Source organism: Cricetulus griseus, chromosome 3 (assembly GCF_003668045.3).
Source record: "Cricetulus griseus strain 17A/GY chromosome 3, alternate assembly CriGri-PICRH-1.0, whole genome shotgun sequence".
In the NCBI taxonomy this organism is placed as follows: Eukaryota; Metazoa; Chordata; class Mammalia; order Rodentia; family Cricetidae; genus Cricetulus; species Cricetulus griseus.
Genome location: NC_048596.1, coordinates 242,029,689 through 242,047,057, shown reverse-complemented (window position 1 = coordinate 242,047,057; position 17,369 = coordinate 242,029,689). Strand labels below are relative to the sequence as shown.

The 17,369-nt window shown below is 39.9% G+C and overlaps 1 protein-coding gene across 1 annotated transcript; it reads right to left on the bottom strand.

The window, feature by feature from the left end:
- Positions 1-7,014: 7,014 nt before the first annotated feature.
- Positions 7,015-16,039, bottom strand: Sfrp4 (secreted frizzled related protein 4). The gene is made up of 6 exons (XM_027409376.1): positions 15,595-16,039; positions 14,284-14,364; positions 14,123-14,188; positions 12,068-12,266; positions 9,818-9,881; positions 7,015-7,844 (listed from the first exon to the last, which is right to left on the bottom strand). Exons 1-6 carry the CDS (start codon positions 16,037-16,039, stop codon positions 7,653-7,655), a joined length of 1,047 nt encoding a protein of 348 aa, XP_027265177.1. The 3' UTR covers positions 7,015-7,652.
- Positions 16,040-17,369: the final 1,330 nt, after the last annotated feature.

Here is a 17,369-nt window from a genome sequence, read left to right as displayed (position 1 = left end):
CTCTGGCTTGTACACAATTTACAATAGGAAGGTAGTTGGGTGGGGGAGGGTAAAGGGGTTGGACTGGGGAAGGGAATTTTCATTTTCAAACTTAAAATACTGTAAACATGCTTTTCAGAGACCTGTGGGATTTTTGCATAAACTACAGTGAGGACAAATAAGTGATTCTCTTCATCAGGGACTAGAGACCCAGGGACATTTGACTTTCTTATGGCTTAGGGATCAATTATATTTAGTGTAGAGGAACAAGCTTCCTCACAGCTATCCTAACAAACCTCGAAAGGATTAATTGAGCTGTCTGTCAGCAGCTGCCAGTGCTCTGGCTGGGTCAGAGAAATGGGATGGTCCCACCTGTTTCTCTTCAGGTGGCAGATTATCTGCCTGGTTTTCAACCCCCATAAGCTTCAGGCATCTGCCTGTCTCTACCTTCCCAGCACTGGGATTACAAGCACAGCTCATCTGGCCTATCTATTTTGCATGGATTCTGGGGATCACACTCAGGTCTTCATGCCTACTAAACTATCTCCCCAAACCACAGTTTAGTATGTTGTATAATATTCACTACATTCTTTCAGTTAAATATCTGGCATAAAATTAGATTTATAAAGTCATCTCCATCTTTTATTGCATTCACTTTCATACTTAAAATATTTTAAAATTATCATTCATTAATTTTTCCCAGCCTAGTCACAGTTACTCTTCCCTTCTTCTTCTCCTCCCAGTCTCTTCCCCCAATATCCTCTCCCATCCCTCTCTTTCCCCTTCAGAAAAGTACAGGCTTTCCGTGTGTATCAGCCAGACAGTGGGATATCAAGTTGCAGCAAAACTGGGTACCTCCTCTCCTATTAAGGGTGGATGAGGCAACTCAGCAGGAGGAAAGGGTCCCCAAAGCAGGCAACAGAGTCAGAGACACACCCCCAGCCACAAAATTGCAACATATGTGCTGAGTGCCCAGGTCAGTCCCATGTAAGTCCCCCGGCTGGCAGTTCAGTCTTTGTGAATACCCATGAACCCAGGTGAGTTGACCCTGTGTGTTTTCCACTGATGTCCTTGCCCCCCCTGTCTCCCATAATCCACCCCCTTCCATGGGATTTCCTGACGTCCACCTAACGTTTGGCTGTGGGTTTCTGCATCTGTTTCTATCAGTTTCTAGGTGAAGCCTCTCTGATGAACAATATATGAATATATAGCTGAATATCATTAGCAATAATTTCATTGAATTTTTTTGCCATTCATGTTTGGTTCCATCTTAGGTCTCTTGTCTGTTCAGCCTTTGGGTCCTCACCCTCCAGGCCATGGGTGGATTCCCTCTTGTGGTATAGGTTTCAAGCTGGACCAGTCATAGGTTGGTTATTCCCATAATTTCTGAGCCACCTTTGCCCCAGCATATCTTGTAGGCAGGGAAAATTGTAGGTCAGAGCTTATATGACTGAGTTGGGATCTTAATCCCTCTGCTGGAAGTCTTGCCTGGTTAAACGAGTTGGCCCATTCAGGCTCAATATCTCCCATTGCTATGAGTTTAGTTAGGATCACCCTCACAGATTCCTGGGAGTTTCCATTGCACTAGGCTTTTAGCTCATCCCAGAGATGCATCTGATTCTTGTTATGTTTCCCAGTACTCTCTGCCATCATCCTCCCCCCACCTGATCTCTCCTGTTCCCATGCTCATCCACTCCCATTCAGACTTCCCCCATCCACCTGGGATATCTATTCTATTTCACCTTCACAGTGAGATTGATGTGTTCCCCCTTGAGCCTTCCTTGTTATTTAGCTTCTTTAGATCTGTGGATTGTAGAATGGTTATTCTTTACTTTATGGCTAATATCCACCTATTAGTGAGCACATACCATGTTTGTCTTTCTGGGTCTAGGTTACCTCACTCAGGATGATTTTTTTCTAGATCCATCCATTTGCCAGCAAATTTCATGATGCATTTTTAACATATGAGGAATAATCCATTGCGTAAATGTACCACATTTTCTTTACTCATTATTTGGTTGATGGACATCTAGGTTGTTTCCAGTTTGGGGCTATTATGAGTAAAGCTGCTATGAGCAGAGATGAGCAAGTGTCTGCATAATGTTGTAGAGCATTCTTTGGGTATATGCCCAGAAGTGGTATAGCTGGGTCTTGAAGTAGATTGACTCCCAATTTTCTGAGAAGCTACTGTATTGATTTCTAAAGTGGCTGTACAAGTTTGCACTCCAATCAACAATGGAGGCATATTCCCCTTGCTCTACATCCTTTCCAGCATGAGTTGTCACTTGTGTTTTGTTTTTAGCCATTCTGACAGGTGTAAGAAGGAATCTCAGAGTTGCTTTGATTTACATTTCCTTGATGGCTAAGGATGTTGAACAATTCTTTAGGTGTTTCTCAGACATTTGAGATTCCTCTGTTGAGAATTCCCTGTTTAGATCAGTAACCTTATTTTAATTGGATTATTTGGTTTGTTGCTGTCTAGTTTCTTTATACATTTTAGAGATCAACTCCCTGTCAGATGTGGGGTTACTGGAGATCTTTTCCTATTCTGTAGGATGTGTTTTGTCCTTTTGATAGTATCCTTTTGTGGTGATATTTATTATTTTTTCCTTTTTATTTAAATTCTTTAATTTCTACTCATATTTATATATCCACCCCCCATTCCCTCACCCTCCCATCCTCCCATGTTACCCCCCAACCCCCCAACCCATCCCTCAACTCCTCCCTAGGGATAGTGAGGCCCTCCACTACGGACCTTCAAAGTCTGTCATATCATTTGGGGGAGGGCCTAGGCCCTCTTTGTTGTATCTGGATTGCAATAGTATCCTTCCATAGGGAATGGGCTCCCAAAGTCCATTTGTGCTCTAGGGTTAAAGACTGGCTCCTCTGTCAGAGGTCCCATAGACTGTCTTAGCTTGCCTGATGATTGAGAAAGCCAAGGTAGCCTCAAGCTATAAAAATCAGCTACACCTTTAATCCCAGGACTCAGAATAAAGAGGTAGATGTATCTTTGTTAGTTCAAGGTTACTTCCCACTTCCTCTTCTATCAGATTCTGTGTACCCAGTTTTATGTTGAGGTCTTTGATCTACTTGGACTTGAGTTTTGTACAAAGTCATAGGTATGGATCTATTATCATTCTTCTACATGTTGACATCTGGTTAGGCCAGCACCATTTGTTGAAGATTCTTTTTTCCATTGTATATTTCTGGCTTCTTTATCAGAAATCAGATGTCCATAGGTCTGTAAATTTCTGTTTGAGTCTTCAATTCAGTTCCATTGATCAACCTGTCTGTTTTACCATGCAGGGTTTTTTTTTTTTTTTATTACTACAACTCTGAAGTACAACTTGAAATTGAGATGGTGATACTTTCAGAAGTTCTTTCATTGTACAGGATTGTTTTAGCTATCCTAGTTTTTTTTTTTTTCATCTGAAGTTGACTATTCGTCTTTCAAGTTCTGTAAAGAATTGTTTTGGAATTTTGATGGGAATTGTGTTGAACCATAGATTGCTTTTGGTAAGATTACCATTTTTACTATGTTAATCCTATCCATCCATGGAACATGGGAGATCTTTCTATCTTCTGATGCCACCTTCAATTTATTTCTTCAAAGGCTTGAAGTTCTTGCCATATGGGTCTTTCACTTGCTTGATTAGAGTTACATCAAGATATTTTATATTATTTTTGACTACTGTGAAGGGTTTTGTTTCCCTAATTTCTTTCTCAGCACATTTATTGTTTCTGTACAGGAGAGCTACTGATTCTTTTGAGTTTATTTTGTATCTAGTCACTTTGCTGAATTTTTGGGTTTACTTATGTATACAATCATATCATCTTCAAACATTGATGCTTTGACTTCTTGTATCTGTTGAAACATGCTTTGTGACTGAGTATTTGGTCAGTTCTTGAGAATGTTCCATGAGGTGTTGAGAAGAAGGTATATTCTGTTTTGGCGAAATGTTTTGTAGATAGCTGTTAGATCCATTTGAGTCATAACATGTTAGCTCCTTTATTTCTCTAATTAGTTTTTGTCTGGATGACCTGACCATTGGGGAGAGTGGGGTATTGAAGTCTCACACAATAAAAGTGTGAGGTTTGATATATGATTTAAGTTTCAGCAATGTTTCTTTTACAAATGTAGACACCCTTGCTTTTGGAGCACAGATATTAAATATTGCAGTGTCCTCTTAGTGGATTTTTCTTTTGGTGAGTATGAAATATCCTTCTTCATGTCTTTGAGTTAATTTTAGTTTGTTGTCTATTTTGTATATTAGGATAGCTAAGCCAGTTTTCTTTTTAGGTCCATTTGACTGGAAAATCTTGTTTCAACCTTTTAATCTTTGGTAATGTCTCTCTTGGTTGTTGATTTGTGTTTCTTGTATGCAGAAGAAGGAGGGATCCTGTTTTCCTATTTATATTGTTAGCCTGTATTGGAAAATTGAGTCCATTGAGATTGAGAGATGTTAATGAGCAATGATTGTAAATTCTTGTTATTTTGTTGGTAGTGTTGGTGGTATGTTTGTGCGTGTGTGTGTGTGTGTGTGTGTGTGTGTGTGTGTGTGTGTGTGTGTGTCCCTTCTTTAATTTTGGCTGGTGTGAGGTTATTTATTGCTTGTGTTTTTGTGGATATAATTAACCTCCTGGGGTGGAGTTTTCCTTCTAGTACCTTATGTAGAGCTGGATTTGTGGATAGATATTGTTTAAATTTGACTTTGTCATGAAATACCTTGTTTTCTTCATCTATGGTGATTGAAAGTTTTGCTGAGTACAGTAGTCTGGACTGGCATCTGTGGTCTCTTACAGTCTGCAAGACATTAGTCCTGGCCCTTCTGGATTTTAGAGTCTCCATTGAGAAGTCAAGTGTAATTCTAACAGGCTAGCTTTTATGTTACTTGGCCTTTTTCCTTTGCAGCTTGAAATATTCTTTCTTTGTTCTATGTATTTAGTGTTTTGATTATTATATGTGTGAAAACTTTTTCCTAGTCCAATCTATTTGCTGTTCTTTTATCTTTATAGATATGTCCTTCTTTGGGCGTGAGGGAAATTTTCTTCTATGATTTTGTTGAATATATTTTCTGTGCCTTTGAGTTAGGATTCTTCTCTTTCTTCTGTTCCTATTATTCTTAGATTTAGTCTTTTCCTGGTGTCCTAGATTTCTTGAATATTTTGTGTTAGGAATTTTCTAGATTTAACAATTTTTTTTGGCTGACAAATCTATTTTCCTATCATGTCTTCAATGTCTATTGTTCCTGTTTGCTTATCCAGATTTTCCATTTCTAGAATTCCCCCCATTTTTTTGTTGTTGTTTTGCTTCTATTTCCATTTTTAGGTCTTGAACAGTTTCCTTCACCTCTCCATTTTTTTTTCTTTCATGGCATTCTTTAAATGATTTTTTTTTCATTTCCTTTTTAAGGGCTTCTATCATCTTTGTAAAGTTGGTTTTAAGGTTGTTTTCTTGTCCTTCACCTTCATTGAACTGATCAGGTCTTGCTGTTATAGGATAGCTGGGCTCTGGTGATGCAATATTGCCCTTCTGGTTGCTGATTGTGTTCTTATACTGGCATTTAGGCATCTGGATTAGATCTAAGTGTTAGTTCTCCATGTTGTCTTTGTTGTGGATAGTTGTTTTGTTGCTTTGTTTCTGTTCCCTTTCTGGTCTTCTTGCCTAAGTGGCCAGGAGTTCTGGTGACTAGTAACTCTTCAGGTCCAGTAGGGTATCTCCAGTGAGGATTTTGTGGCCTGTAGGACATCTGGGATTTGGGTGCCAATGTTGCTGCTGCAGTTCCAAGTATCTATGTGGCCTCTGTGGTTATGAGAACCTGTTTGTTCTAAGGGATTCATAGTACAGGATGCCTCCCATACAGAAGAAGTTTTCTGGCAAGGTAGCAGGCTGGGATATGGAACTCAGAGGAAGGGGTGCTGTTGGAGGTTTGGGGGCCAGTTTTAGAGAGTGTTAGCTGCTGTGGGCAGTGTTTTTCTTGGGTCCCTAGTATCTGCCTGGCCTCAGATAAAGCAGAAGTCTTCTGCTGAAGGTGTTTGCCAGAATATTGAGCCCAGAAGAGGTGGTGCAGTCTGGGATTGTTGGGCAGGCTTTGAGAAGTGTTGGTGGGTGGTAGTTGATGTCTGGAGTCCCTAGAGACAGCCTGGCCTCTAGTAAAGGAACCAGAGGTGTGGGGCCAGGGAAGGGGTTCTGTACTTAAAATCATTTTGCAGAAGTATTTTTACTTCTTTTCTGCAGAGTGTGATGACTTCTATCACTAAGTGTCCTCTGTCAATCAATCCTCTTTGTGCTAACAGGCTGCATAGACTATCAACAGTGATTAATGACCTGTCCAGAGATCTTAGGGTTTAGATGCTATAGGAAATGCCTGTCAGGATTTCCTTAAGAGTCAATGGAACAGATTTTTTTTGCAACAGGATCACATACTATGCATTTAACTTATGCTCTTGTGTTTCTTCAGCTATCAGCTTAGGGTCACAATGAAAGCAAAATTAAGCCTCCAGGAGGTGACTAGTGTATACTTAGTACTTGTTAATAGAAACATTTCTCCACTTGCCCCAGCCATGTTAATCTCAGTGTCTATGTCTCAATGACTATGAGTGTGATATGTCACTGACCTTTCCTCTGACAAGCAGGGACAATGGTAAATCTAAGGCTTAAGCTTTCATATTGTTTAGTGGGTAGCTAAGTGGCCTCTGCTCCCTGTACCAAGAAACAGTGACTGTAGTGCCTATGGCATGGCACAAAATGAACCAGGTTAGGCATCCCAGCCACCACAACTCCACAAACATGGCTGTGAGGCCCTGCAGGTGCACAGAGAATATCATGTCCCATTTGTGCTAAGATGTCCCAGGCATGAGATGAGTGCCGCAACTCTCCTGTCGGTTTAACCAGCTACTTGGTGTCTGAGTCATAAAGGGTAAAAGAAGCATACTCTCTGTGGTGTGGTTCCTGGGACAATGGTGAAAAGCTTTTTCATCAGAGCATCTTCAGCATGGTGTGGAAACTGGATGATAAGAACACAGGCATTGTCAGACTGCCTCTCCTTTTTATTTGTCATTGTTAGCTTAGTTTTCAGTTTCTAGCTAAAGACAGAGCTGGAAGTCTGACAAACACATATTACTATTTCCCATATCCCTAAATTTTTCAAGACCCCATTCATCAGAAAAATCTTTCTGCAGACATCAAACACATGAAGATCTTTTAAGTATCATTCATTCTCCTGCCTTTGTCAAAAAGCATATTTTCAATCACATTTAATAGATCACTGACTTCCCAACAGAAGTCAAAGGAAATAAAATATTTTTGTTAAAAATTGTTTTGTTTGACATAGTATGTGAACTTTACAATGTACGTATTAGGGCAAACTCTCAAAACAGAAGCACATTTCCCGCCCCATGAAGGTCACACAGAGCATGCGCACAGGCCACTTTGAATGCAAAAACCTATATGTCAGCTTTCCCTCTTGCACCTTTCATACCAGAGGACCAACCACCAACAGGGCTGTGTGCTTAAAGAGGGAAACTGAAGCTATCATTTAAAAAAGTGCTGCAAGGTGTGTCTATAAAGAGAACTGCTGTGAGTCCTTAAGGCAAGTGGTGTGTGGCCTTCTGTAGGCTGTCCCGGGCAGTATGGCCTTATCCTGAATGTGTGGCTCCATCTTGGAAAGTAATTAGCTTGTGCTTTTCTTTGGGTTTTGTTTTTTGAGGGCACTTCTTGCTTTGACATTCTTCTTAGGGCTGGCAGCTTTGGGAACGGATGGCTTTCCCTTTGGCTTCGAGGGGTTACTACGACTAGTGCGGCTGGCTGTTCGCTTCTTGTCTTGAACTGTCCTCTGCTGTTCACGGAGCCTCTCTTCCCACTGCTGGGAGGCAATGTAAACGTAACTATCAAATACATGTCATCCTTTTATGCTGTTCAACTGACATGAGAACTGACCCGGGAGGTTTCCCATTAGGGCAGTTCCACTGTAACATCACGGCAATCAACATAGGTTCCCTATGTTGCATACTTATGTATCCAGTGGCTGGAAAGAACTCCATATGCAAAGAAGTCTAAATCCTCAACCCATTTCTTTGAAGCTCACACAGATCATCTAGGCGCCATTGTCACGATCAGTAAAAAGCACATAGAGGTTTTTTGCAGAGCCCAAAGAGCCACTAAAAGTTCTTGCCAGCATTCAAAATCCTCCAACTGTTTCTAGAGCTCAGGCCTGTCACCTGTGTGCTTCTGATGGCAAGCCTCACAATATAGTATCTCTACACAACGAAGCATGCTAAAATAGTGTTGCCATCACTAAAAGCAGGAATCTATGTAGTCTCTCTACAAAGACAGTGATTTACTCCATTGAAGTAATTACCTATACCCAAAGGAAAATAAAACGAGTAGTTCTGCCTTCTTCACTGCCTCTTCCAAGACCCCATGTGCACAATGCTGACTATGCACAGCATTTTGCTCTAGAGATGCTGTTGCTTTTGTTGTATTATGTACCTATTGTAAAGTTTAACTAATATGTTAGGCACAGGGAAATGTAATGATATCAAGAGTAAAATTGTTGCATCCATTTACTATAATAAATGTGGTCTCTCTCAAAATGTCTTATTGTATTGTTTTATATTTTTGAAATTGCCTGAAGATAAAAAAAACAAAACAAACTAACTAATTAACTAACAACAACAACAACAAAAAAAACATGAGACATAGAGAGGCAGACAAAGGGGACCTGCTGTGACCCTCTAAAGTGCCCAGACCACTGAGGAATGAGTCATCTTTCTTTTACTTTTGAAAGCAAAAGTTGTGGTATGATGTATGTATGTATTACAGATTTATTTATCTATCTATTTATTTATTATTTTAGTGTGTATGTACACACATGTGTGGAGTGTGGAGGTCAGAGGTTGAATTCCTTTCTTCATTGATTTTTCAATTATAGGTTTGTCTTGGGAACCAGAAATGCAATTCTGCTAAAGTATTTTAACTCATTACAGTGAATACACTTACCGAATAGTTCCCAAGATTCTGATGGGAGATTTACCACACACCTGACACAGTAGTGTTTGATTCTATTTTACAGGCATGCTCAGTGTTCAGATGTTTTTCCCTAAGCTAATTCTTAATATATTCCCTTGTCTTACCTAAAATTTTTATTCATCCAAACTGAAAAACTGGACAGGAATGCTTTCTTTTTTGAAGCTAAAATATAAATTCTCCTCAATATGTCTACATTTATTTTGAGGACCAAAGGTGCTTTAAAAATTCCAAACAAATTACCATTTTTAATTGCAGATGATTTTCATCTTGGGTGGGGAGAATATTATAACTGTAGCGTAACTGTCAAAGTGATAGTGATATTACCATTAAAATTATACATTTGACCACAAATGAATTTCTTTTGCTTATGATTATTTAGAGACATGGCTTACATTATTTTAATTGCAGCACAGTATGGTTAGTTGTGGTATGCATTTTACAAGTATTTGCATGTCTGCAGTTATATGTTCGTTTTAACCCCTATGAACACTAAATTTTTATACTGTTTACTGTATTAACTATGTTATAATATAATAAAAAAGAAAAAGGCCTAGTTTAACCTGGAATTAACTGACACCTTATATTTGAGTACAACTGCATTAACTATGAGGTTGGGTAACAGTTTCTGATAAGAATTCCAACTAAATTAGATATGATTCTCAACTGTAGATTCAAAAGACAGGTGCTCTTGACATTATTGGCTGTTGTGAGAGCTTGGGGAGAAGACATTGTGGGAAAATACCCAGTTTGTAGTATTTTCTTACAGCCATTTCTACCCATGCCCACCATTTTGCTAATTATACTTACTATGGACCTTCTACTAAGTTGATCTCTCCATTTTTCAACTAAACAGTTTTCAAGAAGCATCATCCTAGAAAAAAATAAATTTCTTGGCAATTAAATTTTGGTTATAAAAGTTAAGCATTTACCAATACAGAAAATCATACTTGTTTCCTCATAACTGTTTATCTACTATTGATAATTTATGGATTTTTCTTGTTCCTATATGCTTTTCTGATCACACTGCATATGTAGATCTTTTTAAATAGCCTCATTTTCATCTAATTCACTGACATTAAAATACTAATTAAAAGTAGAATCTTCTGTTTATTTGAGCTTCAGAAATACAGAAGTAAATTTTAATGTTTATTTACTGTTTGTACGTAGGGAAATTTTCTACGAGGATTTAAGCATACATTTATGTATTGTGTTTTTAATACTTTAAATGGTAATTTTGGAGAATATCTGCATCTTCATCATATCCATTACAGAGGCATACCCTTTTCTATTGGCTTTTGTGACTGTTGTACACATATCATCCAGTTAAAATGTGCACTGACATTTTCCTTTGCAGTTTCTTGCATTGATTTTGTGCTTATAAAGCACTTTGCATTTCAGGTGTCATATTTCTAATCATCTAATTTTGTCCTTTTGACCATGGTTTTAAAATGTTCACCAATTTAATCCATTTTAAATTTGTCTCTTAATACAGTGAAACAAACCACTTTTTATAAATAAATATATCTGTAACTAATACATTCATATGCAATGGTTTTATCACATCACCATCATAAAATATTCTTTTATTTGTTTAAATTATTTTCAAGAATATTTCCCTTAGCTGGATCTGCTTCTTACATGCCTATAACTCCTGCTATTTGGAACAGAGACTGATGAAGGAAGGTTGCAAGTCTGAGGTCTGGTTGGGCTACTGAATGAGTACAAGGACCACCTGTACTACATTGTCTGAAAATAAAAAGTAAAGTGGGGATTGAAGGCTTAATGATATAGAATGCTTGGCTCATTGAGCACTCAAGGCCCTAGGTACAATCCTAGGCACTGGAGATAAATAAAATAAAGGGAAAGCATTTCTTTTTCTTTATCTGTATGTCTGTTCTTAAACTACATAGTTTCAAAATGAGTAGCTTTATGACAGTTTTGTGTCTCTTCAAGATATATCTCTAATTATTTTCAAAATCTTCTTTACATGAATCACAGCCATCCAAAAATAGTTGCACTGAATGAGTCTATAATCCACTCATCTGCCTAGAAAGAATTGAATGACTAATAACCTAGTATGTCCCCAAATGAACCCTGCTTTGTTACAGCTCATATAAACACAACGAAGAAATGAGTACAGAAGCACTGGACATATCTTCAGGGAGACAGTTGTAAATAGAAGGATGGTTTGAAAGCAAAGAACATGCAGCGCTATGGGAGGGGTATCAACAACTGATAGAATACACATCTAGGCATTGAAATTATGACATTTTGAAAAATGCATTTGCCTTTTAAGTTTAGAGGAATGGAGTCTTGGGCTTTATCAAGAAGCAACATATAAGTATAAATGCCAGAAAATGAAAAGGGGGGTGTTATATAAATATGTGTAATTTTCAAAGATAAAATTACTGCAAGTTATGGGGTCTGTCCTAGGACTTAAGCTGAAAAGCTCAGTTCTATATTCTCAGGACTGTACTGATGTGTGAACAAATGACTAGGGAAAGACATGTGTTTGTTTATTCAATTATGCTTTGCTTTGTGATGACTTAATTTGACATTATATGTTCTCAGATTCAGAAACCATCTTAAAGTTTCTATGTGTGTTTGTGTGTATGCAATGTTCTATAAAAGGTACTTTACACATTAGGAAAACACAAAACTTTAGTCTAAGGTGGCTGCTAGTTGGCCTCTAAGGTACTGGACAGTACTTTAAAATTCGGACCCCTTCATGCTAAGACTGGTAAAAAGACTTAAAAGTAACTCTCTTACTCAACATAATTTACTTGTTGATTATTTTAATTCACCTGATGGATTCTGAAATAGATTTTTAATTATCCTATTTAAGTATTTTTCTAAATTTCCCTCATTCTATTAACTGGAAATTTAGAATATTCAGATAATGAACAAATTTATATTTAGGAAATACAGCAAGCCAGAAAAGACATCTACTAAAATATTATTTTTCAACAACAACTGGCATTTCTTTGACCTTTAAAACCATGACTGCTCAGTGAGATGCATGCTCTGCATGCAATTCTTCTGCTGCTTGGAACCTACCTTGAACGCCACTCATAACACATGATTAGGACATCTTGATGGGGCAGGATATGTGGACACTGGCAGGAAGAATTCGTGATGAGGGGAACTTGTGTTCGAGGTATGGGTGAGGAAGACTTGAAGATGTCTTTTACATCCACCACAGTTGTTACTTCATTGCAACCACTCCTCTGGATGGCTTTGATTTTGGCATGAATAACTGCAATTTAAAACTCAAGTAAGTGCTGTTATTGAAGCCTTTGGGAGAACTAGAGGCAGTGTTTTAGGGCCAAATCCAGAGCCTCTCTTACAACATTACTCCTGTAATTACGGTCATGTCCAAGCACCCCAAGTGCAGGCAGAAAGCCCACACTGCTAAATGCAAACATCCTATTTTTCAACATTGCCTTAAAAATTCATGAACCACATCTCAAAATGAGAGGGGAATTAGAAGGCCAGCATTAGCCTGGACTTACCGGTCAACCAAACCATGTAAACATTTTTAACTGTTTTTACTTTCCCTTCTTATGAGTTGGATGATGGCCATCAGCCATAACAGCCAGGTCCTCACAGAATGCTGGCTTTTATCTAACCACCAAACATCCTCCTATAGTCCAGTTTGAACTAATTTCTGAATATTTAGACAACCTGAGACCTAACACTAATATTTTCCAACTCAAGGAATCTCTTAAAGCTGCTGTTTTCAATTCATTCATTTCACCAACTGACAGTGATGACCCAAGGAGAGGGGAGATGAGATTGTTATTGCAGGTGGATGTTCAGGTCACCACCTTTGATCAAGTGTTAAGTTCCAGATTCTTTGGACTCTTGCTATTTAGTACTTCTAGTGGAGTCACTGATTAACTCAATAGGTCTGTTTTGGATTCCACCCAAGGAAGCTGGCCTGAGGAGGAAACAAACATTTTTCAAGTGAGCAGTTCATTGCTAAGGTGCCTCCAAAGCATGGCACCCCAAAGATAAGGGTAGCAGGGGTTAGATAGCCTCTGGTTAGACTTAGGCTGGATCTTGGCAGACAAGAATAAAGCAGATAATATTAAGACAACGTCTACATGGAACACGTTTCAAGAATGAATGCTACTCAGAAGAAAATAAAATTTCTATTGTTAAATTGTCCATAATGGTTATTTTTGACTCTCAAATATGACAGCTGAACTGCAGGTTATTTGTTCAGAGTTGCTATATCTCCCTACTTTCTTAAGTGGTAAATAATCTAAGACTTCTTATTGATACATAATTTCAGTTAAAATATGAAACCAAATTGATAAAGAAACTATACTTTTCCTGTTACTTTTCTGTTCTTCTTTTAAGAGAAATAATTTAAGAAATGAAACAAGAGATTAAATAGCCCAAGTGGACACTTGATTTGTTTTTACTTTTTCTTCTTTTCATGTATATGTGTGTATAGTTACAGTGTGTGTGTGTGTGTGTGTGTGTGTGTGTGTGTGTGTGTGTGTTTATTTGTCATGCATGGGTGGATGCATATATGTATTGCTGTAAGCAATTTAATTGCTTCAGATCTCAAATACATGTTAAAAAACACAATTAAATTTAATTCCAAATGATAACAGTGGAATAAAAAACACTTAAAACTTTTAAAATACCATGACTGATTTGTTTTTCCTTTGGAGGAAGTACTAAATGGTTTGTTCAAGTAAAAGAGAGGAGCGTTAAACATCTGTAGCATTTGATGAGAAAAAAAGATACATAGTCAGGTCTTCATCCTCTGGTCTTCAGATAATCAAATCCTGGTCTGAACTCTCGTCCTTCCTATACTGAAATAACTGAGAAAGAGAACAATGGTCCTCTGCCACTTTCTATACAGCAGTTTTCGCTGAGACAATTTCTTATGTGATTTATTTTGTTTATTTTGATTTACCCAGAAAAGCAAGAAGCTTTATGGTTGTTGTTGAGAGTTCCAGAAAACATATAATTAACAACAATAACAGCAGCAAAATCCATCATCTCCCTTTGTGCGATTAGGACATCAGTCTGATGTGATTTAAGTGCCTTAGTGTGCTAAGTCCCCAAAGCAAATGGCAATTTCAGAAGACTTACCATAGCTGTAGTTTTTGCTCAGGTATGTTGCCAAAGTTGGCTTCACCTTTTTGCACTTGCACCGATCTAAAAGAGACATAAAGTACATGGGAAGTGGGGAAGAGACATCTCCATCTCATCACTCTGAGCACAAAGCAAGGGCATCTGAGGATGGAACTCACCAGGGCTCAGGCGTTTGCAGTCAGTATCAAAGGGCCTTTCCTGCATCATCATATCTGGTGTGATGTCTACCCACTTCACATCTGAAACACAAATGGGGTCATGGCATTGTAGTCAATGACTGGGTCCCTTCAGCCAAATTGAATGAGGAATCATTAGCGGCTACAAGCCAACACAAACATCCAACTCAATATTACCACTGTAAAAAACACGATTCTCACCTGCTTTTCTCATGACACCTCAGGCTTAAGAAAGAAGTCTGTGAGCCAAAAATTTGCTTATTCAAACAGAACTTGATGTGGAATGAACATCCATGACACCAACCTAGATCAATCTCATACCCATCCCCATCCTAGCCATCCTGATACTCTTGCTCCAAGTTACTGTGTTAGCATTTCTCTGATCAGAACAAGCAGACTATGCCCACATTGCCACCTCTTACTGCCATGCAGAAACAGTCTGAAGCTTCACTACCTAAACTAAGCATAACTTCCAGGCATTTATGAGATTTACACAATTGTCTAATTTAATTTTTTTCTGATATTCTTAGTAAGAGACAAGTTTAAAACAAGGTTCACAAATTACACCAGTCCCCTGGAGTCACGTTGTGGAATCAGTCTCTTTAAATAGTGGATGATCTGCCTTAGGAGAAGCCTTGGTAAAATATTGCAACGCTATTCTTGGGTTTCATTTTAAGAAGAGAATTCATAGTGCTCCTTCCAACAAAAGCGGTAAAATAGCAGGAAAGAGAAAAGCAGGAAGTGACACAGTGATCAGAGTAAACAACATGCCACAGTACTGGGCTCAGTGACTACAACATAGGAACAGAGTGGAGTTTATCTGAGTTCCAGGACGACTACATTTGTTTGCTTTACTCCTGTAGGGGAGTGAGAATAGCTATTGTTCTTTGAGAAAGAACTTTCAATCAGCACTGAGAGTGTATTAACCACCACATGGTGGGGCTGATTCAAGCATTAGGGAAGGTGAAGGACACAGGGTTAACACTGACCCACACCCAGTAATATCTGTTTGCTGTGCCTTTTGTTTCTGCTATTTACCACAAATAAAAACACTTAAATGGTTTACCCCCAAGCAACCTTATTCCCAAGTCCTTCAGGGAGCACTGGCATATTTCCCTGCCTTGAGAAATCTTCCCCGTGAAGTAATCTTCCCTGCTTTTCACCTCCCTCAAGGCTCAGTGAATTGTGATGGGACAGGAGCTGGTAGGCTGTACGTGAGGCCACCTGGTTATCACGTGATTGTGTGGGCCCCTGGACTCTCTTGTCCTCCTGGGGTACCTCCTCTTGCCTTACCTTCCGGAAGGTCAGTGACTATGGCCTCGGGAGAGATGCACACCCCACGGTCATAGACGGGCAGCTCGTCACAGGCCAGGCTCTCTGGCCAGCTGTGGTTGTACATCTTCATGAGGGGCTCACAGTCGTCGCGTGCACGCTGGCACACAGACTTGCAGGGCTTGATGGGGTCGTGTAGGAACTCCAGGGTACAGATGGGTGCATACATGGCGCAGAGGAAGAAGCGCAGCACAGAGCTGCAGTTCACATCCACCAGCTCCTCGTACTGCTCGATGGCCAGAATGGCGTTCTCCTGCGTGCTGTGGTGCAGATGGTTGGGCATCCGAGTGATGTTCCAGGGCATGTGCCGGCACATGGGAATGCGCACAGCTTCGCAAGGTGCGCCGCGCACTCCCAGCGCCAGGCGCAGCCACAGGCACAAGGCTACCAGGATGGAGAGGAGCATGACACTGTCCTCCGGAGCTGCTGTTGACAGGAAGAACCTCTCTCTTCCAGCCTCCCTATCCCTTCACCTAGAAGCAGCGGGTGAGCTTTTCTGCAGGTCGGCACTGATGGGGAGTTCTGGAGTCTGGCCACAGATCGCCCCTGGGCGCACCGAGCACCAGCAGCACCAGCACTCAGCCTCCAGAGCACCGACCCGCGCAGGAAGCTCCAGTCTTGGACCCCGCAGCTCGGAGCATAGCCAGACACAGCCATTGCGGGACCCTATTTATCCAGACTCGTCCCCTGACGTGGGCTCAGCAGCCTTGGCAGCTGCGAGCTAAGAGTCGGCTCCCAGCAATGCTGCTCCACCCCCAGCCTCTTGTGCAGAAGTGGTGACATCATCTCTGCCTCTGGGCAGCCAAGGTCTTCAATCCTGCATTCCCTCAAAGGCCCTCCCTTTTTAGGGTGGCTAGTCCATTTTTCTTCAGATCAAAAAAAAGGAAAGTCTCGCATTCAGTCATTTGTGATACTTGACACAAGACGGCGCAGGGAAGACTTTGAGGACAGAAAAACACTCTTTGCTCAGTTAGCCTTAAAAGTTTCCCTAAATGGAGAGTTGGAGCAACCTGACTCTTCGGTCGCCGTTTAATGTGAAAACATTTGCTTTTTCTTTCCGGTAGGGGGCGAGAGATGTGCCGAGTAGTGAGAGCCTGTGGAGCCTAGAAAGCCCAGCGAAGTAGGTGTCTCAACCAGCACCAACTGGCAGGGCAGTTTATATAAGCCTCCCCCAGGCTGCTCCAGGTTGTGTGGGATTTGTTGTTGCTACTGATGTTGTTTTGTGGCCAATTGGCTTAGTTCTGGCTCAAGTTTTACCGGGCATTTGGTCTGTGCCTGCTCTAGGAACTTAGAACTGCCCTGGGGTGCAAGAGCATCTTTGGTTGGAGAAGTTTCTCTGCTTGCTTCCTTTCTCTAAATACTAATTCTTGAATCCTCCAAGAGTGGAAACCAGGAGGAAACAAAGACAACTTGAGACACATTTTGAAAGATTTCCCCAATGTATCAGTCTGCTCTTTGATAAACTACAGACTATTTTTCTCGAGTAAGAATCCACTAGCTTTGGAAAGCAAGTGTACATGTTTATTTTTCCTCTTCTTCGAATTAGAAAGAGGCAGAACAATCAACACTGCCCTCACTATTCCCAGAAGAATAGTTACTGAAGCAAGTTCATATCATATGCCTGGCAGTCAAACAGCAAGGCTTCTGGTGTAAATTTGCTGTCATCATTAACATTAAGAAAACATGTTGTCTGAACATTAATCTTTAAAGCTATGGCTGAACTTAAAATTCTGGTT